Here is a 24,310-nt window from a genome sequence, read left to right on the forward strand (position 1 = left end):
TCCGTGGCTTAATAGCAAGTGCTGCTGTGGACCATTGGTCTTGAACCGTCTGGGTCCTTGATATCTAACGAACCCCCTTTCCCCATATGAACTTACCCATACTTTTGAGATCTTCCTTTCAGCACCATGTACATTGATGGTGCTATATAAATAAATAAATAAATAATAATAATAGCTCCATCGTTTGCTCCCAAGGATGGGCAAATGAGAAGGGCTTCTCTTTCTGACTTTAAAGTGCGGGCAGGCTGATAGGGGTGAAGGTGGTCCCCCACACTTGGGATGGATAGGGCCTTCTTAACAATGGTGCCATTGTTTTGGGAGTCCCATACTGGTGGCTTGTTTTGTTCTCATTGCTGGCATTTCGACACAGGCTAAAACTGTACTCCATTCAGAGAGCTTACGGAGACTTCCAAGTCTGGAGGGAGCGCCTTCTGCTACGTAAACCACAAACGGGATTTCTTCTGCTAGCTTTTGCTTCTTGTTTACACCTGTTAGAATTGAGTTTTCTTTAGTTGCTCTCTTATTTTTGTGTAGCATGTTCTGTTTTCATGTGTTCAGTCTGATGTTAATGTTGTTTGCTGCTTTGTTGATTTATCTGCTTCAAAACAACCACCACCAGGTTATAAGTACTTCAATAAACAAAACAAAGCAAAATATTGACCAGGATGTTGCAGCTTGTTCAGACTACTTGCCATGGATAAGAGGGGAAGCAATGTGTTTAACCCCTGGGAAGGTAAATGAAAGTTAAAAATCAGAGGTGGTGCATTCGAGCAATGCATTAAGTTGTGGACAGTCTTGTCTTAGGGAAGATGAAGGAAACCTCTAGCACAGAGCTTTCCAAACTGTGTGTCGCGACATGTTAGTGTGTCAGCTGCAGTGTGTAGGTGTGTCACGCGAACGTAATGAGAAACCTCTGAGTCTTTGTGAAATAAGCAAGACCAACTTTCATGCATTTTTACGCAGCAAAGGTGCCAATTAGTATGGTGCACTGGTATATTCCCCTTCCGTCGTATCCGTGTATGCACACCACGGTCGAGGGATCATACAGGTACTGTGCATGCGCAACATGCATAATTGGGTCGAAACAGCTGATTCCGTGTCACTTCCTGTGACGCAGCTGCACCTGGAATGACGCATTCAAGAAATTCCATGGATCCAGCTTTTTGCTAGAACACTGTCTCAACCGCTGCTCGATCGCAGCTCGACACAATTGGTTCAATGTGAAAAGTCTTGGAAATGTATGTTATTATCTTTCAAATCGTATATTTTTAAAAATATAAATGAAAGGTTTTCATGAGATATGTTGTGTCACCATACATTTCGTTATTACAATTTATGTATGTGTCCGTATCTCTTATAAGGAGTTAGTTTAACCTCCAGTTTGCTAGTAAAACTGAATTACTGTGTCGTGAAATGATGCATGTCTAAAAAGTATGTCACCAACATGAAAAGTTTGGAAAGCTCTGCTCTAGCAGGAGCATTGCTGCGTTGTGGGTTGGTGGGAATAGGAAGGCTGGATCTAAAAGTGTCAAATACTTCCTCTGCTCTTGTGATTTCTGCCACACCTCTTAGGGTAAACTCATTTTGCCTTTGAGCACATGAACTATTCTTGCTGCTGGTGTTATAATTTCCAGCTGCTAACTCCTGTCGTACTTTTTGGTGTTTAAATGTAGATGGTGACTTGAACAGCATATCCATGGGGAATGTGTTAGCACATTTCTTCGTAAATTTGGGGATACTTCTGTGCTCTAATTCAAGGTGTTCTCCTTGTGTATCTGGGCTTGCTCTGATGAATGCGTACAATTACAGCCTGGATCTGCCGTGGGTGGAAGGACCTGGCATCTCCTGCTCTCTCTTCCAGCTCCCTTGGGAAATGCTAGTACCGTGTTGGGAGGCATAGTGTTGTATCTGGGGGGCTTCCCATGTAAGCAATTCTTTGTCTGCAGCACTAGGTGGCAATGTAATTTCATAATATGCTTCTGTAGCATCATGTTCATGTATTGTACCCAGGAATGTTTACCCTGGGGCTGCAGTTTCCTCCTTACCTTTTCACTTGGGCAACACTACTGTAGTGTGTTCCTCCCTGTTGCTTTTATGTAGACTCACCTGCCCTGTTCAATGCCCGCAGTGCCGCGTCCACTACCTTTACCCCTGCCCCTGGCAGGAAGGTGGGCAACTGTTCTCTGTTTGCTTAGCATTCCATCTCTTGGGATGTGGTGGCCTTCTTTGTTGCGTTCCTCTTGCTGTAAGTTTGTATCATCTGTTAATAGATTAATTGGGAAGATTTATGTTCCCTTTCATCTAATGAATTAGGATGACTTTCGCTCCAATGTATCTGAGCCTCTCTGTGTGTATATATAATACCTACCTACACCTCCAAGCCAAAGTTACATGCAAATGCATGTAAATAAGCCATAACTTTAATAAAAATGGCAACTTTTGGGGGACATGGGGAAGGTTTGCTTAGCGCTTTCCCTGCTAGGTGTTTTTCTGCTCCATCTATCTTTCCCCCACCTCCATTTGAGAATAAGTATCTACCCTTGCAAATGGAGGGCTTTGGACCTAACAGATACAGTGCCTTTCAGAGCCTTTTTCCTCTTTAGTGACAAATGGCTAAGCCATCATGCATCAAAGTTCTATTAAAGATAAAATTATCAAGCCTATAGAGGGACAAGTCTTGCTAAAGAAGAATCAACATGGTATAACCCTGTCTTACTAGCCCTTTAAAGTTCTTTAAGAATGTCAACAAGGAGGTGGAGGAAGGTGATCCCGTAGATATTGGATTTAAAAAATAAAAAGCTTTTGACAAACTCCGTCACCAAAAGCAGTTGTGGCATAAGACTTAGTAATCGATAAGAAGTCATTTTATGGATCAGTCACTGGTTAAATAAGCAGAGAGGAGGGATAAATGGGCAGTTCTTACAGTGGAGAGATGTAAGCAGTAGGGTGCCCTAAAGATCTGTATTGGAACGTGTGCTTTTTAACTTGTTCATAAATGATTTGGCATTAGGTAAGCAGTGAGGCGGCCATGTTTGCTGACAGCATCAAATTATTTAGGGTGGTTAAAACAAAAAGGGATAATGAAAAGCTCCACAAGGACCTCTCCAAACTGGGAGGATGGGCATTAAAATGACAAATGCAGTTCAATGTAAGCAAGTGTGAAGCGATGAATGTTGGAGCAGCCCCATCCAAACTGGCAGTGACTGACCAAGAAAGAGATCTTGGGGTTGTAGTGGCAGCTTGATGAAAATGTTGACCCAGTGTGCAGCTGCTGCTGCGAAAAAGGATAAGGTCCAGCAGCTGCCGAGAAGCAATGTAGGGAAGGAGAGGGATTATGATGGAGCTGAGTGGGTTGTTCTTCCTGTGTGTGACACCGCAGGAAAGAGAGAAGTTAAGGAATGGGCAAGAGATTGCAATTATTTTGAAATCTCTGTTTGAAAATCCACATGTGAAAAAGTGCCCTATAAATTACTAATAAATACCCCTGAGGTTAAGGCAGTTGTGTGACTACATGCCTGTGTGTGTGTGTGTGTGTGTGTGTACACGCACGCACGCACGCACGCATGTGTGTGCTCATTAAGCAGTCTTCTGAAGGGGCTGAGTGTTTATTTTATGGGTACCTGCCAGTTTGCTTCTGGGCTACATCAGTCCTTTTGTCTTACTGGGATTGTAAACTGCTGGGTAAGATGATAATTGGGGGTCATTAGAAACTCTTTCTTGCTAGGGGTGGCGTTTGCAGTTGAAGTTAACTTGAGTAATTAATTGTGCCTTAAATAGTTAATGAGGGTTATTATAGATGCCTGTGCCATTTGTGGCTTATGTAGGTCAAGCTCATGGTAACCTTATGAATAGTTCAAAAGCTTACCTCTTCTGTACAGGACCCGTGGAGAGCATGCTCTTACCTAGTTCTCCTTCACCTGTTGGGCTTGATCTGGAGGCATTCTTAATGGATTCTGCATAATGTACTTCTCTCCCCAGCAATTCCCCCATTCCTTAGTTCCCTTCCCGTTGTGGTACGATGCGATTCACCCATTACAAGCCAATGGAATGGTACCACTCTTTGCCATTCAACTGGTTGCTGGTTGAAAATTTGACCAGTAGCAAATTGTTTCGTGGTTGAATTTGAACTTGCTAGGATCATGAAGGCATTTTCTTCACCTGATTATTGGGTCCCCCGGCCCACTTTTCTGGGCATGAGATTGACGTGAGGAGCAAGTGTGGGATTGCACTTGGCAGGAACTGCCTTTGGCTGATAGATCTTGTTTCAGGCTTTGGGTGTAACTGGTCAGCATACTTAGTGGCTGGTTATAGGATGTTTTTTGCCAGATGTGTTTGAGTTACATGGAATTACTTTGTCCGTTACTGAATGCGCTCCTCCTAGAAACGTGTACAAACCTGCATACATGCTACAGGACATGCTTTCATTAAAAAGGTCCTTTAGACTTGGGCAACAGGATGTCTACGGCACAGACAGCAATCCACACAGTTAAGCACCCGCAAACTTCAGAAAACCGAGTTACGTATTTGTTGATTACAAGCATGAATTTAAAATGCAGAAGAGTCCAAGAGTGAGAGTGGATGGAATAATATGCTCTATAAGCCGCACCAGGCTTCAGTCCCCAAAACCGACATACCTTTGCTGCCCCCAAAACCTGATTTTTTAAATACTTTTTAAGCAAACAATTTGATGTAATGCCTTTGTTGCCAAACCATATTAGATACAAAAGGACCAGGTTGACACAGCCACAGAAGGATATTATTATTTTCCCTCCCCACTTGTGCTGGTCATGAGCTGCCTAATTAGCATAATTACCCTCGCCGGGTATGGGCTGGGCGGATGGGGTGGTTTACAAACCATCCTGAAAACCATGGCTTGGCCTATGCTTGTTTCCCCTCCTGTGAACCCGCTGGAAAACTCTTGATTTGTAGGCACCTTAGCGTAATGACAACAGGTTTGTTCCTATTGTGAGTACAGTGCATTCTGGTCTGGATAGTGTTGGTTAACGTCTGTGCGCAGAGGGTGTGTGTGGATTTTAGCTGAACCCTTGTTTTCTGAGGGGCGGAGGAGTGGCTGGCCTAGATTCCATGGCTGTCTGGTCACCTCCAGCCTGGCCAGGCCAGCTTTTCCAAGTCGGCTTTCGCACGACGTCTGTGCCTCTCTTGCCTCGACCTCTGGGTAGCATCTGTTGTGGGGCGTTGCTCTTCCGCCACCCCCACGGTTCCTCCTGGGTGTGCTGGGACGTCTTGCAAGGGGGAAATGGAAATAAGTGAAGGTCACCACAGCCGCTTCGGCCTGAGCCTGCCTCTCATTCCGTGCCAACACTTTTCCCCAGCCCTAGCCCGCACGGCACGAACACTTTCAAAAGCTTCGCAGCATGGCTGTGGCGCGCTGCTGGCTATCCCGTGTTGTGGCGGCCAGTGTGTTTTGTTTACCGCGCATCGTAAAGATGATTCACTTGCTCTCTTAATATCAACCAGCTTGGAGGGGCTAAAATTTATCTCGCCTGCTTGTAGGGCTTGTTCCCATCGATCCTACACATGGAGCGAATCAACTGTCCTTCCAACTTGAAAGGGCCTGGGAGAGGCAGGCTCGCTTGCTGACGCATCGCCCCTGTTCTTGGGGGAATTGTTTCCATTGTGTCCTCAGAAAGGAGGGAAATGAAAAGTTGTCGCTGGTGGCCAGCCCTCTCCATCCATGTCTCAGTTGGGGGGATCCGTGTGGGCTGCAGCAGCGCTGGCTGCCTTGCCTGCCTTCTGGGTCCCTCCGAGCATTTCTTGGCTCTGGCTGTGGCCATGGGCTCCTTTCCCCTCAATTTTTCTTCCTCCCCGCTTCAGACAATAAAAGGCATGTTTCCTAATAAGAACATGGTAACCGAAAGGACTCTCGTGGAGTTCCAAGTGGAGCTGGCATTCCTCGTTCCCAAGCTGCATCTGGAGGAGCTCCTGGCACCCGGCAGCTCCTGCCTTCCCCTCCAAGGTGGCTCAGCGGATGCCTTAGAGATGTACAATTTCTGGAAATTTTGAAGCCGTGGGGGGGACGGGGACATTTCCCCCCTGTTTTTTTTTGGGGGTGGGAACAGAAATTTTCAGAAAAATTGAAATAATGCAATATTAGCACTTTTTACAGATTGAAAGTCACTTTGTTACTTTAGGAACATAAAATGTAATTATGTCCAAGTTGGTTCGGCATAAAATTATTACATTTGGTACCCTATTTCTTTGATTCTAAGACACACTTTCCCCCCCATATAAACATCTCTAAAAATGGGGTGCGTCTTAGAATCGCGGGTGTGTCTTAGGTTTTTTTTTTCTGTTGGTGGAACTGAAATTAGTGTGCGTCTTACAATTGATGGCGTCTTACAATGGAAGAAATACGGTATATTGAAAGTACAGTGTATTCAAACAATTATTGCAAATTGATTTTTTTAAAAACCTTTTTGGTAGCAAATGGAGCTACAAGCGCCTGAACTGTTAGGAACACCTGAACTGTAAGGAACCTCTTTGGTTTTGCCAGTTTATGAGCAGGCAAAAAATAATTTAAAAAAAATCTGCAGAGAATAATTTGAGCCCGTTATTCCGTGTCCTGCACTCTGGGAGGATCGAGAAGAGATCCCAGCCCTCCTCTGTGTGACAACCTTTCAAGTATTTGAAGAGTGCTCTCATGTCTCCCCTCAGTCTTCTCTTCTCCAGGCTAAACATGCCCAGTTCTTTCGGTCTCCCTTCATAGGGCTTTGTTTCCAGACCCCTGATCATCCTGGTTGCCCTCCTCTGAACACGCTCCAGCATGTCTGTGTCCTTCTTGATTCCAGGTTCCTATAATCATCTTTTGGGCTGTTTATTTTGATACAATGGCTAGTAGTGTCCTGAAGATATCAGATGGGAGTCCTTTCTTCTCCTAGATCAATTCTTTATTAAACAGCAAACTCAGAAAAGCCAGCGTGGAACATTAAAACCTCTAGTTCCAGGTGTGAGAAATTGGTAGTAAGAACTTCACTTGCATTGGTTTAAAACCTTTTTACAGGGAGAGTTTTTTGATCAATGGAAGTAGGAGATGAGTGTCCTGAGGTCTAGCAGTCTTCATCACTGATCTCTGAAAGGGCACTTCTGCAAACTCTTCCCACGCAGAACTGAGTCTGGAATGGGCTTGAGGTTTGCCCTGCTCAGCCCATCTGTCAGCACTGAATCTTTGTAGTGAAATCCGAAATAGATTAGCATTTTCATAAGTAGAGAGGAGAATGGTATGAATGTGCCTCCAAGTACTGGTTTAAGTAACACGCAGCCAAATAATTTGAGCAAGTGGGAAAATGTGTGTATTGCTTCCTTCAGGCTTAACAAAAACATTGGATCTGGAAGAGCGCCCTACCTTAGCTAGCATCTCCTGGGGCTGATAGTGGTGAGCAAATGGGATGCAGTCTACTCATTCCCCGCTTAGCTTCCACCAATCATCCCTTTACTAGCTTTTTGATTGTGTTTTTAATAGATTTGTTTTAATTGAGAATTCTTAAATCTGTATTTCACTGTAACACAGGTTGAGTGCTATTTTTGGCGGAAAGGTGGGATACAAATTTAATAAATAAACCAACAACAACCAGATTTGACCCGTGGAGCTATGAACTGCCCGTGGCATGAGCATTTCAGATCACATCCTTCCTATCTGTTTTTGTTTTTTGTTTCTTTACTCTGAGAACGGTCCAGCAGCATTCTGGTTAAAATACCGCTTTGTCAAGTCCCAGATTCCTTGAACTGTGTTCTTGGATACTGCTGCACAGTTCTCTTGAGGAGACTTTGAAAACTGTGTATAATCCGCCTCCTCTTTAAGCAGGGTTTTGGTACCTGAGGTGGCACAGGGCATTGGTTGGCTTTGTGGTGTTTTATTCTAGGGATTTTTGCTTACCTTTTGGTGTAAAAATACTATGATTGGCCTTGCAGATTAGGAGAGAGTGCCAAATCAAGAGTGCGTCCTGCTTCATGCGTTGGGCCAGTGACAAAAACATGGTTCTCATGGAGGCCGTGGAGTTCTGAGCTGGAGCTCCAGAGACAGCCACAGCATGAAAGTTAACATCACCCAAAACCACTGTCTTGGGTTCCTCAGATTCTGCACTTGAGTTCGCCTCCGCCAGCTCCATTAGGGAAGGTGCTGGGTAGCAGGGTGGGGCGTACACCAACAGCATCCCAAATGAGTCTCTGTGGCCCAACGTCAGGTATAACCCCCCCAAGGCCTGCTCCAAAGCGGATTGGCTTCCTGGTGAGAGAGATGTAAGTTCTGCAAAACCATGGCGACTCTCCCCCATCCGACCTTCCTGCCTGTGTTGGTCCTGCACCGAGTACCCAGGTGGGCAGAGCTGAGTCAGGTCAACCTCATCCAGCTCACCCACCCAGTAATACACTCTAGATTGGCCTTCTCAACCACAATTACATTGTAGATGAGTGCAGTCTTTTTGTGGAGCAACCTGGCATTAAATAGCAGCACTGCAAGACAGGGGAGCTCAGTGGGCAAGCTCCCAAGTACACTAGAGTGGGAGGGGGATGTATAGAAGGGAAACAGGGCATAAGTACTTTCACAGCTCTGGTGGGAATGCCAGAGAGTTGCCTGCCTGGTTGTAATGGAGCAGCCTACGATGAACTGCTTCTGGCTGATTTTGCCGGCAGCTATGTTTCGTGGAGCAGTCTCTGACACCGATGGCGTATTCAGCTCAGGTACTTACTGCCGTTTTGCTCGCTGCTGGTGTTGGGGCATGAACTCTGGCTTCATGGCCAAATCCCACCTGCAGACACTTAAGTTTGCTTCCTGAAAAGTTTCCCTGCAGTTTGAACTGGATGTGGCTTTCTTCATTTCCTGGCCTATATTTTATGTAACACTTCTTGTAATTTCTTCGTGTTCTCCGGAGGGAAGAAAAATTTGTGTGCTAAGGTTGCTTGCATGTGCTACCTATCACCATATACAGATATTGAATTAGTATTCATTTATGTAATGTTTTTACACTGTCCAATGACAAAAATGGTCTCTGGGCAGAGTATAGGTAAATTAAAATATATAAAATCCAAATTCAGTGAGGATAAAACAGCACAAACTAAAACCATCAGCCGCCATGTAGCACATAATGAATCCCAAAGTAAAACCAGCAGCAAAAATAGAACAGAGCAGCGATCTACAAGAACAATAATCCTAAAATCCTTGGGAGAACAAGAAGGTCTTAATGTGGCACTGAAAAAGACCACGACGAAGGTGCCAGGCGAGCGTTTCTAGGGGGATCCCAGAAATGGCCCTTTCTTTGGTGGCAACCCCCCTCACCTTATCTCATCTTACAGAGCCAAGTTAGGGTGGATCGTGCAGAGAATCAATCAGTTTAAGAGCACGGGAATTCTGAGCATGCCTAGTTTGGGATAGGATCATGAAGCACTGGAGATAGGGAAGGAAACCTTAGCTACTCATCCCATGGGGGTCGGGGGGAGAGAACTGCAGCAAGCAGTAGGTAGGTAATTTCTAAAACTTTTTAAACTGGGAGCTGTGGGGAGCCCCCAACACCTCACTGTTCCTTCCCTACCCTTTTCCTGTTTTTTTCTTAAACCTGGTAAACCGTGCTGGGCGTACGCTAGCGATCACTTGGTAGCCATTGCCATGCCTGGGAGCTCTTTCCCCCTGCACATTTTTAAAAAGCTTTTAACGTATTTTTTTAAAAAACTGAACCCCAATTTGCCTTTCCTGTGCAATGCAATGCTGCTGGAACAGAAAAAAAAATCTGGGTTCTAAGCAGTGCTTTTGAATTGCTGTACGGCTTAGACCTCTGCTTTGCACTCATCATGATCTTGAAGGAACTTACCTTTGAAATTGCTCTGCCTGTTGTGACCCCGGGCTCCACCTCTGGTTGGCTGCTCTGCCCCACCAGCCCCAGGGGCGTCAGCTGCCTCTGATCTTTAATTCCTGTGTCCTGCTGTGACTAAAGCTGTTCACACTTCCCTGAGCGTAAGCCCTATTGAATACAATGGGACTTACTTTTGAGTAAACAAGCATAGGATTACACTGCATGGTTAAGTAAGAGTAATTGAAACAATATCCCATCCTTGTTTATCTCTGCTTCCATTTCCGCCGGTTCTTTCATTTCTCTTGTGTCAACTTTTGGATTGTAGGCTCCTCAGGGCCGGAGACCTGTCTTTGTTCTGCCAAGCATCATGCTCATTTATGGTGCTATGTTAATTAAATGATTCAATTCAATAAATAATGTAGTATTTCTTTATCTTTTGCTACTGCTAGATGTTCCATGAAGAACAGAACGTATTTCCTGTGAAAGCGTGCGTCCCGCGTCTCCCCCCCCCCCAGTGAAAGCATGTGCGTTTCTGGTGCTGGATTGCTGGGCTTGGGGCATCCAAACTCTTATTGACCTCTTCCAGGGCATATTGTGACAATTTGCATACTTTAAGCAGTAGTTTACTATTTGTTCCACTTTATTTTTAACTTCCCTAATAAACAAAACGCTAATGCTTTTATGTAGCTTAATGAGAAAAAAATGTCTGAGGGTTACAAACCACCCTGGCATTTTTATTTATTTTTTGCCTTTTAATTGAAGTCCAGGCTTTTGTTCCACTTATTAATTGAAACCAAAAAGCAAGACACTTTTGTCCCCAGAAAGTGGTCTTGTTGTCCCGGTCCATGGAGCTGCAGCTTTCTCTACTGCCGCCTCCTGTCTAAATGGATTTCAAATTCTGCTCGTGGCTCATCCTTTGTGAGGAAGAAGAGGTGACGGTGGCACGATCCGGTTTGCCTCTCAGGGTCAGGCAGGGCCTCTGCTCTTTGTGTCCACCCAGTTGTGTTGTGACCAAAGCCACCGCTAGTCCTCTGCTCTTCCTCCAAGGAGCTTAAAGTGGAGTACTGGAGCCAAGCCTGTTCCATAACTACCCTGCGACGTGGTGGGGCTGGGGAGCAGGGGGCTGGGGGAGAAGCAGCGACTGCTCCAGCCTGCACGGGGCTCCTACGTTCTAAGCAAACGGGAAAGTGCCGTAACGGTCACCCTGGCTCCTTGGGAGGCCTGGGTAGCCTTGAAGCTCGCAGGTGGGACAACAGGGAGCTCAACTTCAGAGCTTCAGAGCTGAAGGGACATCAGGAAAAACTGGACATCAGGAAAAACTTCCTGACTGTTAGAGCAGTACGACAATGGAACCAGTTACCTAGGGAGATTGCGGGCTCTCCCACACTAGAGGCCTTCAAGAGGCACCTGAGCAGCCGTCTGCCAGGGATGCTTTAAGGTGGATTCCTGCATTGAGCAGGGGGTTGGACTCGATGGCCTTGCAGGCCCCTTCCAACTCTGCGATTCTATGATTCTATGAAGACGTCAGTGGTCCTGGCTCCCAATTTGACCCACAATTCAGGCCCCTGTTGTGTACCAGGAGCAGAGAGCTCAGGAGAGAACATGGCTGAGCATGTTTTCTCCTACTTCCATGACCACATAAATGCAGTAAAAGATGGGCAGCAACTACTTCATTTCCGACTGTAAGATCTTGTGGCAGCCAGAGAGAGTTGAAAGATGCCTTTCACTTAAGCTCTCGTATTTTTGGAAATGCGTTGAATAACCGATATTTCAAAGGAGTATTTGCCTTTTCTTGAATGTTTTTTTTTTAAAAAAAAACTATGTCCCTCTCTTTGCTCAAAGGCACCTAAAGTAGGATATATATTTTTAGTTCATCTATTTTTATGTGAATGGGCAAACAAGTTGTCCACAGTCCGGCAAGAAATTCTCTAGCTCAAGCCCGACCGACATGGATAAGAGTTGTACAAGAGCCCTGCTGCCCTCTTGCACAGCTCCCATTCATTTCAGTGAAGCATGTGCAGGAGAACTTCCTGGTTGATTAATGCAAAATTGTAGCTGACACAGTGGCCCAGTTTGGTTGATTGTCTCTCAGCTGAAGTGGAGATATGAATGAGCTTCTGTCCTTTTGTTCCTCCCTTTCTGCAAGCTGCACTTATTCAGGAAGTCTTTACTTAACCATCGTTATTCTATTTCACCTGAATCAGGGACTTATGCTTTACCAGCTTTTGTTGAAATTTTACAATGAAAAATGATTACCTACTTCGGAAGAAGCCAGGATCCTAAATCAACTGAACTATAATTTAAGATCCTGGCTTGTTCTGAAGCTGGTCCCTTCATTAAGCAGAGGCTTCCTAGTTTAATTGTTTCTTGCAGCTTACACAGAGGAAGGAGTAAATAAGGCTGCATGCATGCGCAAAAGGCTTGTTCGTATCTCCTCTTCATATGACTATCCAGATGCAGCTAACATCTGGCATTGTAATGAGGGCTACTGTGTTAAGATTAACTCAAGCTATCACTAGATGGCAGACTCCATCCTTTAAAAAAAAGACATACGTTCATAAAGTAGTTATTTATCTTATCTAAGAAAGCTAGGGGGTGGGACATACGTGGGATCACAGCCTCTTCAGGTTGTTTGTTTAAAGGTTCAACATTTCCTTTCCAGTATCATCAGAGGAGCAAGAAACATCCCAAGTATCCCCCCCCCCCACTTTGTTTGATTGTAATTCTCCAGGCTCTCATATGGATGATTGCATAGGTGAACACTGGGAGAAAATACCTTTGAAAAACATTGCCACTTTTTGGGGGGGGGGGGCCTCCAATTTGGGCCACTGGCACAGCAACGTAGCGATACTTGCACATCTCCGAGGGGACACAAAATGGGAGCTACAAGGAGGGGATGCCGCTCTGAAGAACTCCCGATTGGTGATGAGTGTTGGGAGCAATTTGGAGGAGCCCTCGTGCATCCTTCTTCCACCAAAAAAGTATGCTCAGATCTGCGTTGAATTCTCTAGATCCACAATGTGGTGCCTTCCAGATGAGTACAACTTCCATCATCCTTGACTATTGGCTGGACTGGCTGGGGTTAATGGGAGCTGTAGTGCAAAGCATCTGGATAGAGGGCACCATGTTGGGGCTGGGGGCTGTAGTTGGCGACGGTGCCACTGCACGGATCCTTCCTGCAAGACTTCTGTTGTGTGTCGGCCTTGGAGGGAGACACCATTCGCCAGTCATCACCAGCTGTTCAGGTATCTTGTCTGACTGGCTGTGGTGTGTGAGCTTTATAGAGCAGGGGTGTGGGGGCTCCCATTGTCGAGGTCTGGGCATGGGTTTGAAGAACCTACATTCCATGGCAGTGAATCATCATGTGATGAAAGCTTCAGTTGATCCTAGCTCTATGTAGGGACGGCAGCCATCATTTAATTTCTCCTGCATACCTTGGTAATTCTACCCCTGTAAGTCCCTTATCCCTTGAGTAATTCCTTGCCCTTCTGTGATTTGGAAAATGAAGCAGGAAGGAAGCTGAGCTGCAGCAGACAGAGTGAGGTGTGTGTGCGTGTGTATTTGTAATACTCCCGCGCCTGCAGTAAAAGGAGGATTGACTAAGATAAAATCAAATACTTCTCCATTGAGAGTGGATTTGGAAGGTGTCTGATCCAATTCAATCATCTTGTGTTTCATACAGGTCTGTCTATGATGGCGAGGAGCATGGACGTTTCATGGAAAAGCTTGATGCTCGGATTCGGAATCACGACCGTGAGATTGAGAAGATGTGCAACTTCCATTACCAGGGCTTTGTGGATGCAATCACAGAGTTCTTGAAAGTCAGGGCAGAAGCCCAAAAGCTCAAGGTAAGCAATGGAGTTCAGGTGAAAGTAATGCTGCCCTTTAAACAGACCATCTGGGATAGCTATGACTTGATGTGTTGGGAGGGGACCACAACTCCAGATGAGATGGTCTAAAGGAGAAACACAAGTTTCTTGATCTTCCCAGAGTCTAGGACACGGAATAATAGGCTCAAGTTACAGGAAGCCAGATTCCAGCTGGACATCAGGAAAATCTTCCTGACTGTTAGAGCAGTACGACAGTGGAACAAATGACCTAGGGAGATTGTGGGCTCTCCCACTAGAGGCCTTCAAGAGGCAGCTGGACAACCATCTGTCAGGTTAGGTTTAAGGTGGATTCCTATATTGAACAGGGGGTTGGGCTCGATGGCCTTATAGGCCCCTTCCAACTCTACTCTTCTATGATTCTATGAGCGCAGACTAATTACATACTGTTATGAGATTGGGAGAAGAGATAATTTTTCCTCCTGGTGGACCCCTGATAGGCTGTCACCTCCTGACGCACCCTAGACTGTCCAGCTGCTTGATGAGTTTCTGAGCTCTGTCACGAAGGGGGCCCCTCCATTTAGAAAGAATAACAAGAAAATAACTGCTTTTTTTGTTAGCCGTCTCTCTTTACGCTTCCTGAAACCTTCAGTGACATTTTAACTGCACTTGATTTCCCCCCTGTATATAGGATCGGTTTTCATAGAAAAATTGCATGTGGGCTGGTTAGGCCATGGTGTGTCTCCTGGTTCATACAACCTGGGGTAAGCCAGCCAGGGGGCAAGGCTGCCTAGTGTGTGCTAATCAGGAACTGACGTGGTTTTCTCTTCGCAGAATCAAGTGACGGACACCAACAGAAAACTGCAGATGGAAAGCAAGAAAGTAAGCCTTGGCTTCTCTTTCTGAAAAAGCATTCTGTGCGGGCTCTGGACTTGGGCTGGGTTTTAATACCAGGCGTGTTGGGGCAGGGAAAGCACCCCCCCTCCCCACCCCCCAGTGGGGACAGGGGGAAGGGAAGAGTCAGCGTATTGTGACTCACTTGCCTCCTCCCGCGGTGAAGCTGCTTCTCTTGAAGGTGTGTTCTGTGCCTACTTGGTGAGATTTGTATTGATCCCAGGCCAGGAGAATGGTCAAAATCCAACTTCCACACTTTGGAGTGTGGGAGAAGTCAGCATGCTCATTTATCTGATCGTTTGGGAGATAACAGTAGTTTATTTTGAGCTGCTGTGAGTAGCTTATTAACCCATCATGGCTTAAAGTGATGTCCGAACGCTGCCAGTGGCACGTTCTTCCCCCTGTTTTCCCTTCCATCCCTTCCTGCCTGTTGAATTTTAGATTGTAAACAGCTTAGGGCAGGGACCTGTCCTTTCATACTCTACATATATGAAAATAGCTGCTCTGGGTAGAAAAAGATTCAGGGCTGTCCCATGATAAATCAGAGTGATTCTAGGCACAGGGACCTGGAATGGTACTTGTTAACAGCCGGTATGTCTACATAAGGCTGTGAAACACTGGCCCACCTGAGTCCTAATCCCTCAGTCCCCTCTGGTTGAATGGATGCAACGGATAATTGTCCAGTGTCCCCTCCTGCCTGCCTGCAGTCTTTAAGCTGTGTTCTCGGTGCTTAGCTGTAGACCTGGTGGAAACAGCTCAGAATGTGTTGCTGGCGGCAAAACAGGTTTCTTTCTATTACAGCTGGTGGGAGAAATGGAAGAGTTGAAGCAGTGTCGTCTACAACAGCGGAACATTTCTGCCACGGTGGATAAGCTCACGCAGTGCCTTCCTGGTGAGAGACTTGAAATGGGGCAAGGCCCTGTGCACCTGCCTGGTTCTTGATATGACGCCTGTCTCCAAAATGCCTTCTCTTATTGACTTCTGTGTCTTTGTGTCTCTTCTGCCCTAGTTCTGGAGATGGATAGCAAATTAAGAGAGCAAATGAAATCTAAAAGGTAAGGCCATGAATATGTGACAGATTTAAAGGAGTTGATTTGGGGATCTTAGCTTAACTAAAGCACATGCAGAAATCTCAAGAATGGAGTAGCTGATGGCATTTTTGGGTCTGAGGTAGAAAATCCAAATGCTCCCCCCCCCCCCCCCGGCTCTCTTCTATCAGGTGGGGCATCATCCACCGGGAAAGTCGCCTGTGCAAGCCATTCGAATGGGAGGGTGTCTGTCCCATTTATTTAAAATATTTCTTGGCTGTTTTTCAGGGCAGAAGCCCTCCCAAGGCAGCTTACAGCAATAAAATTTATAAATACAGTTAAAATGTTAAAAGCGAAAAAATCATGAACACAGTAAAATGGCAATAAAAGCCAACAATAAAACCAGCAACAAGATCAAAGGCAATATTTATTTATTTATTTATTTATTACATTTCTATACCGCCCAATAGCCGGAACTCTCTGGGTGGTTCACAAAAATTAAAAACATTCAAAGTATAAAACAACAGTATAAAACCATACTATAAAATACAGTATAAAAGCTCAACTAGAAAAACAGCAGCAATGCAAAATTACAAATTTAAAACACCAAGTTAAAATTTATTTATAGACTGTTAAAATGCTGGGAGAATAAAAAGGTCTTCACCTGGCGTCTGAAGGAATATAGTGTAGGTGCCAGGTGAATCTCCTTAGGGAGCTCATTCCACAGCCGGGGTGCCACAGCAGAGAAGGCCCTCCTCCTGGTAGCCACCTGCCTCACTTCCTTTGGCAGGGGCTCACGGAGAAGGACCCCTGAGGATGACCTTAGGGTCTGGGCAGGCACATACGGGAGTAGGCGTTCCTTCAGATAGCCTGGGCCCAAGCCGTTTAGGACTTTAAATGTCAATACCAGCACTTTGAATCGGGCCCAGACCTGGACTGGCAGCCAATGAAGCTGGAAAAGGACTGGCGTGATGTGGTCTCGTCGGCCAGTCCCTGTTAGTAACCGCGCTGCTCTGTTTTGTACCAGTTGAAGTTTCCGGACCGTTTTCAAAGGCAGCCCCACGTATAACGCATTGCAGTAATCCAAACGAGAGGTTATCAGAGCATGGATCACTGTAGCTAGGCTATCTCTGTCCAGATAAGGGCACAGCTGGTGTATCAGCCTAAGCTGATAAAAGGTGCTCTTTGCCACTGAGTTCACCTGTGCCTCAAGTGACAGTTCTGGATCCAAGAGCACCCCCAAGCTACGGACCCGATCCTTTAGGGAGAGTGCAACCCCGTCCAGGACAGGGCAAACATCACCTCACCGGACAGATGAACCACCCGCTAACAGTACCTCCGTCTTGTCTGGATTGAGTCTCAGTTTGTTAGCCCTCATCCAGTCCATTACCGTGCCCAGGCACTGGTTCAGAACAGCCACTGCCTCACCTGGGTTTGATGAAAAGGAAAGGTAGAGCTGGGTATCATCCGCATATTGATGACACCTCAGTCCACATCTCCGGATAACCTCCCCCAGCGGCTTCATGTATATGTTAAACAGCATAGGGGATAAGATAGAGCCCTGTGGAACCCCATGGCTTAGGTGCCACGGCACAGAGCAATAATCCCCCAGCACCACCTTCTGGAATCGGCCATTCAAGTAGGAGCGGAACCACTGCAACGCAGTACCTCCAACTCCCAGCTCAGACAACCTATCCAGAAGGATACCATGGTCGATGGTATCGAAGGCCGCTGAGAGGTCCAGGAGAACCAACAGGGAGGGTCACACTCCCCCTGTCTCTCTCCCGACAGAGGTCATCCCACAGGGCGACCAAGGCAGTAACAGCAACAACAGCAAGAGAAGACCAGGGTATGTTTTGTAAGGGCATCTTAAAAGTCGGCAATGACGGAGCATGGCGGGCCTCTGATGGCAGCTTGTTCCAAAGGTGTGAGGCCACTGCAGAGAAGGCCCTCTCAGGTGTGGTCACCTACCTCAGTACTTCCACAGGTGGGCAAATGAGAAGGGCCTCTCTTTCTAATCTTAAAGGGTGGGGGCAGGCTGATAGGGGTGAAGGTGGTCCTTCAAGTAACTTGGTCTGACACTGTTTAAGGCTTTAAAGGTCAAAACCAGCACTTTGAGTTGGGCTTGGAAATGCACCGGTCAGCAGTGCACCTGGTTCGCTTCCCTGGGATGCTCACTTGCACAAGCCCCACTTAGACGGTCCTCTGTAGGCCGGAACTTGCATCTCTGTCTCTGCTGCTTTGCATTGCCTCTCCTGGTGGTGGTGGTGGTGGTGGTGGTGGGGGCTACTTCTGGCAAACGCCATTGCTGCTGGCTGTGACACTGTGGAGTCCTGGCCTTTCCCTGTTAAGCCATGTAAAAGGACAGATTGGGACAGTTGTGGCTTCTCTTGCTCCAGGATCTCCCAGGCAAAGCAGGCGCAGCCACCTGCAGTATTTTTTTTACCTCGCTAGTGTGGTTCTTTTGCACCCTAATCCATGTGCAATGCCACCCATCACTCTTTTTTGCATAAATCACTCAAGGAATTATGATTTTTCTGCATGTTTCTGGCAGATAGGAGAAAGAAATAGGTTCCATGACCAGGGGTGGGGTGGAGTAGCCAGGAGAGGAGAAGCATTTAAAAACTGAACAGCTTTGTAAAACCCTTTAAGGCTAAACTCCTTCATTGGTTGCCTTTTTATGTTTATTGAAGGAGTTACATTCTACCTTTGGATCTAGCGAATCCCAGACTAGGGATGAGGGATGGCTGGATTTACCGGCACTTTGCACGGGCTATATAATTGCATGATGGGCTCTGTCCCTTGATCCACTGCAGTACAGAAGGGTTGCCCCCTTTCCCTCCCGCTGTCTTGTGACAATGATTCCTGGAACATGCACATTTGATGCACTTTTGATTTGATGCCACTTAAAAAAGGTCCCATGCAAATGTAGCCCCTTGAAATCGTTACGCCAGCAGCTTCTCCACACAGGTCAGTTTTCTTTTGTTGTCCGTAAAACGGATATTTGTTCCCCCTGCCTTCCCTGCTTGCCTTTTAAAATTCCATTTGGAACAGCTTTGTGTGGTTTTTGTATCCCCTCTGTTGCTGTAAGCCCCCTTGTGTTTCTTTGGAGACCGAGAGTGCACAGTCTCCATTCCCTAAATCAATTGCCCTTGCCAGTGCAGCAGCTTCAGTCTCCTCACACATGTGAAGCAAGTTGCATGGGGACTATCCCACCTCCCACCCACCCCAGGCACGTTCTCAGAGGGCCCAGTTTGGCTGGAGGCCCTTTGAGCCCAATGCTGACTTGTTTGGCTGAGAATGGAGCTCTCTGCCCGCTCGTCCAACACCCAGTAGGGTGGAATAGCTTTAAAATTTGTCTGTAAGTCTTGAGAGCCTTCCTTGCGGGCTTCCCTTTCGTCTGCATTCTGCACTTTGCAACCTTCTTTGAGTTCCCAGGGAGTTGGCTTCCCCTTACGATACTTGTATCCGTGTGAGTCGCTGGAGCAAAACAGAATTGTCAAGTTGCTATGACACTCCCGCCTTTTTATCATCTCTGTGTCTCAGGGGTCCTTGAGGATGAAAGATGGCCCCATGCAGAGTTGGCCTGCAGGCTCCTTCCCTGAGCACAGGCGAGGTGCCGCAGCTGTGGAGAGGCTGAGTAGGGCACCGTTGGAAGGCTTGGCATCCAGACGGCGCGCCAGGGGCAGTGGGGGATGGCGGCTGGGGGGTATGTCTGAGTCCCCGTGATCTCACTGGTGTTAGACCTCTGTCAGCGGGATGAGCGTTTGTTGCCCTGACAGGCCATCAGGGTGGGGGGCTTGGTGACGAATGTAGGCATACTTCACAGGTCCTTCTAGTAATAACTTGAACTAACAGTGTCTTAAAATGGAGCGAGTCGTGCGTGCGTCTGTTCCCCTGGCCTAATGTCTGGCTACTCGCGTAACCTTTGGTTTCTCTCCAGAGGGGGTTGCATTTTATTGGAAATAGCTTTACATAAACCTCATGGTAACACAAACAGAGCTTTGTGCACAGGATGGCCTCTACGGTTTTCAGTTAAAACAACTTTCCCTTCTCCCATTTGCACGTTATGCAAACCCTGTTCGGAGAGGACATTTGAGTACGTTTTCTCTGTGTGTTTTTACACCGGCATGCTCACTTTCTGACTAGGCACATTTTTAGTGGTAGCGGGTGTCCTGACCAAATACCTTTGGCATGTGCTACGTTCTTGCCCAATCCTTCTCTCAAGACCCCCAGAGCTTCCCTGATTTCACCCTTGAGGTTGGAATGGCTTTTCCATAAGGAGCAAATCTGTTTTGTTGCCCGACAAATAAAGGCAGACACCATTCAGGCCCTCAAAAGCTTACAGGTCCACCCCCAGCACACGATTTATGTGCACAAATTGTTGTTGCTGGCAAGGAAAGTGTTGTTGCCTGCCCTGGCAAGAGATGGCACTGAGTTCAGAAATGGTCTTGTGCTGTGCTCCTGTAGGAAGTGAAGCAGGCATGAGAAGTATTTCTCTTGCATTCATAAGGATGTGAAAGCAGCAGCAGGCACCCGGGCGAGAATGGGAGGCTGGAACTGGGGGTGCTGGAAGTACTGTTGTGCATTTCTCTTTGGACGATGTGTGTGCCTGTGAGAGGATTCCCCCCTCCCTCCAATCCTTTATATAGCTACCCCTCCACCTGGTTTCATAGAATCATAGAATCTTAGAATAGCAGAGTTGGAAGGGGCCTACAAGGCCATCGAGTCCAACCCCCTGCTCAATGCAGGAATCCACCCTAAAGCATCCCCGACAGGTGGTTGTCCAGCTGCCTCTTGAAGGCCTCTAGGGTGGGAGAGCCCACAACCTCCCTAGGTAACTGATTCCATTGTTGTACTGCTCTAACAGTCAGGAAGTTTTTCCTGATGTCCAGCCGGAATCTGGCTTCCTGTAACTTGAGCCCGTTATTCCGTGTCCTGCACTCTGGGAGGATCGAGAAGAGATCCTGGCCCTCCTCTGTGTGACAACCTTTTAAGTATTTGAAGAGTGCTCTCATGTCTCCCCTCCATCTTCTCTTCTCCAGGCTCAACCGGCCCAGTTCTTTCAGTCTCTCCTCATAGGGCTTTGTTTCCAGAGCCCTGATCATCCTCGTTTAAGCCACAGTGAGCTGCGGCATGATTATTGAATGTTCCAGCCGCCACTTCTCACCTAGTGTGAACCTGGGGACTGTGGGTTATGCAAGAGTTAAACAACTCTGTTGCCTGGGTTCCGATGAGATGACATGGGGTGACTTGTGCATTCAAAATGGCTGCCCACGGTAGCTTATTTGACTGTGTGAAGCGGCCCTCTGAATTGTGGTGGCTACTTCCCAGATGGTACAGCAGAAGTGCTGTTGGTGGTCTTTGTTTGATGGGGGCTTATGATGTAATCGTCAAGTATGTGACGTTGCTGTTTTGATGTACCTAGGAATAGCAAGAGGTGTGCCTTGCCAATGCCTTACACTGAGTCAGGCTCCCCTTTAATTTAGCCCAGTATTGCTGACACTGACTGGCAGCAGCTTTCCAGAGTTCCCAGCCCTTGGGCTACCTGGCGATGCCAGGGATTGAATCCGGGACTTTCTGCATGCAAAACATGCACAAGAAATATTCCTCTTGGATTGAGTCTCTTATCTACATTTGGTTTAATAGATTGTATGACTTTCTTTGCCCAGCTATCATATACTTCCTGTGTCAGCTAGAATCACTGGCTCGCTTGCCATTTAGTTCATGTTCCAATGCCTCCTTGAATCCTGCACCGGACCGGCCTTCACTTTTTTTGCTTCTCATTTTTGTAGAGGCTGCCAGTGCCTCTGTTCCTTCTCTCTTGCTTCCTAGCTTTTATTTCTCTCTGTACTCTTGCACCAGCCCTTTAACCTTGCGACTTAGTGCTGAACGTGAGGCTGCTGCATTCCCTAATTCAGTGTAGCTTTTACTTTGTTCTCCTGGCAGATGATCCAAGAGAAGTGTGTGTGTGTGTGTGTGTGTGTGTGTGTGTACGTACCATAGCCTGGGAGATAACAGGAGCTTGAATTTCAAGGAAGAACCAGCATAGAATCATAGAATAGCAGAGTTGGAAGGAGCCTACAAGGCCATCAAGTCCAACCCCCTGCTCAATGCAGGAATCCACCCTAAAGCAGCCCTGACAGATGCCTGTCCAGCTGCCTCTTGTGTCTTCTACACAAACTGTCCAATGGGTTTATAGGCATGGGTGGTGGGCTTCCAAGTCTCAGTTGAACTAGAAAAATAGCCCGATGGGATCCTGGTATTTCTCATCTTAGAGGTGAAAAGTGATGCCAGCTGACCATGCTCTGATGGGTTGTGGCTGAACTGTGTGACCTTGCCTGCCTCTGACGAAGGTTAGTCTTCTCTTCCAGACACTATCCTGCACTGAAGACCTTGGAACACCTTGAGCACATGTACTTGCCTCAAGTGAGCCATTATCGCTTCTGCAAGGTCATGGTGGACAACATCCCAAAACTGCGAGAGGAGATCAAGGAGGTTTCCATGTCTGACCTCAAAGATTTCCTGGAGAGCATCCGCAAGCACTCGGACAAGATTGGCGAGACAGCAATGAAACAGGTGAGGAGCTGAGTTATAGAGACAAGGCAGGTGCCTTATCAAGTGGAGTCGTCTTCCTTCTCACCTCAAGCGCACCTGTGGCTTGTGGAGGGCCAGGGACGCCACTTTCTGAGCCCCTATTTGCAGGAGGCTCCTCCCTCTTTCTTATGGTGCCTGGGATTGCCAGTATGTATCCAGGCGCGTTTCCCCACGCCTTATCAGAACCTACCATCAAGGAAGGTGACTTTTGTTACTCTCGTCCAGAGGGTCCACTTTAACATTGTAAAAGGCCATTGGGATGTTCTGCTGTGTGTTTGGAAAGGTTGCAGTGCAGGTAGGAACAGCTGTCTGGTTTCATGGATTCAGAGCCAGCTCCATACTTGGGTGGCTTTCATTCTGGGTCCTGTGTCAAGGGCAATTCCGTGCCTTTGTAAAGGCAACCTGGTTAACTGATCATGCAGGCCTGGATTTGATGCCAGATTATAACAACAGCTTCCGGTGCCTTTGCTGAAGCTAAATGCGGAATGCTCACAAGAAAGTTGCCCCCCTTGAAATTTTGCCCTGTGCCACTCAGTCTGTGATTGTGGATGGAAGCATATGGGGTGAGGAAGAGCAGATTTCTCTCTCTTGAGTGGTGAAGGAGAAGACAGGAAGGGCCTGGCTGCTGCTAGGGGACTGGCTTTGGGGGCAGGTGGGGAGGGAGGGAGCAAAGGAGTCCGGGTAGGAGAGACGGTTGTGTATCGGAGGTGTCTACGTGAGTGGTGGAAGACCACTTGCCAGCTTGAATGGGAGGCTGCATCAGGGCAAGGATGCAGAGCAGCTGCCACCAGTAGGATGGGAATGGATGGAGGTGCTGCAAAGTTCTCACTAGGCTCTGGGCCTGGCAGAGGACCTCCCGCCACAACACCCTTTATGCGGCAGCATGGCCACGCTTTGAGCCAGGGCGGCCACTTGACGGACTGCACGGTGAAAGAGTTATTGGGCAGCCTCCTTGGATTGGGATAAGTGTGCGTGGGGACAGCGGGGACGGGGACATGCTGCTGCAATGCGCACAAATAAAGGGCAGTGCTGTCTTCATGCCCTTCGTAAGAGCAGGGGGCATCTCTTGCCAATCCCAGCCCTGTCTGAACAAATGCATGGGAAGACAGGAAGCCGCCCTGCCCTGGGCCGGTCCCTTGGCCCAACTAGCCTGGCCTTGTCAGCACTGATGGGCAACTGTGGCTCTCCAGGGTTACAGGCAGGGGCTTTCCTGGCCCTAGCTCAAGACTGAACCTGGGTCCTTTTGCAAGCAAAGCCGGGCCTCTGCCACTAAACTATGCCACCCCCTCCACCATACGCAGTTCCCCTCCCTTGTGCATTAATAACAGAGGGCTCTCCAGCCACTCCATTGACAGAGAAAGCCATTCTGGGGGGTGGGTCTATCAAAAACAGACCGTGGGGGTCCTCTCAAGGTGGATTCCTGCCTTGAGCAGGGGGTTGGACTCAATGGCCGTATAGGCCCCTTCCAACTCTGCTGTTCTGTGATTCTAAGTCCGTCAAAGCGAGTAAACTGTTGCAGGCACTAAAGATCTAGAAGGTGCTTTTCGCCTCTCAGTATTTAAATTGGCCTTATTAAAATGATCCAGGTTTACCTGATGCAAGCCATTAGAAGCTTGATTGTTTATGGAAATATTTAATGTTTGGCCCTGAAAGCAACCATGTTTCTGGAAAAGCTACTCTGTGTGCTCATGGAAAGCGCTAATAGCTTTCACTTGTCCTTTGGTGCCCGGCTGGCGGGGAATGCCTCTCCCCACAAAGCCGGACGGCACGAGCTGAAGCGCTTTACCAGTAATTGAGAAGGAAGAGGATGCTAGGCTTTTGTTACTTCAGGGCTGGCTTGTTTCTTCCAGTGGCTATTTCGTCACCACAGCTAAAAGCCCGTTGCTGGTGGAATGGCTCTCTTTCCTGCCTTGGGGGTGACCAAAGCAAAGACGTTTTGAATTCATGCTCTTTTTGCTTATTGTTGGAGAAGCGCATCATGAGTGCACTGGGCCATTCATGCACTTATTTAGATGGTTTGTTAGCTACTCATAAGCTGACATTCTTCAACTGGCAGTCTCATAGGCAACGGACTGCAGTAATCTAAATGAAATGTTGCTACCAGTGTGTGAATATCTCACCCTTCTGTGGTTTCTCCCAAATATCATCCAGCTTGCTTTCT

At 47.2% G+C, this 24,310-nt stretch overlaps 1 protein-coding gene across 1 annotated transcript in view; it reads left to right on the plus strand.

Moving 5' to 3' along the window:
• The window catches only part of EXOC6B (exocyst complex component 6B), a 279,150-nt gene that overhangs the window by 26,743 nt on the left and 228,097 nt on the right, over window positions 1-24,310 (plus strand). The window contains exons 2-6 of the mRNA XM_063135856.1: window positions 13,486-13,651; window positions 14,465-14,512; window positions 15,326-15,416; window positions 15,534-15,579; window positions 21,927-22,131. Coding sequence (XP_062991926.1) covers window positions 13,486-13,651; window positions 14,465-14,512; window positions 15,326-15,416; window positions 15,534-15,579; window positions 21,927-22,131 — 556 coding nt within the window. The remainder of the gene's footprint in view (window positions 1-13,485; window positions 13,652-14,464; window positions 14,513-15,325; window positions 15,417-15,533; window positions 15,580-21,926; window positions 22,132-24,310) is intronic.

This window comes from Elgaria multicarinata, chromosome 10 (genome assembly GCF_023053635.1).
Source record: "Elgaria multicarinata webbii isolate HBS135686 ecotype San Diego chromosome 10, rElgMul1.1.pri, whole genome shotgun sequence".
Lineage (NCBI taxonomy): Eukaryota > Metazoa > Chordata > Lepidosauria > Squamata > Anguidae > Elgaria > Elgaria multicarinata.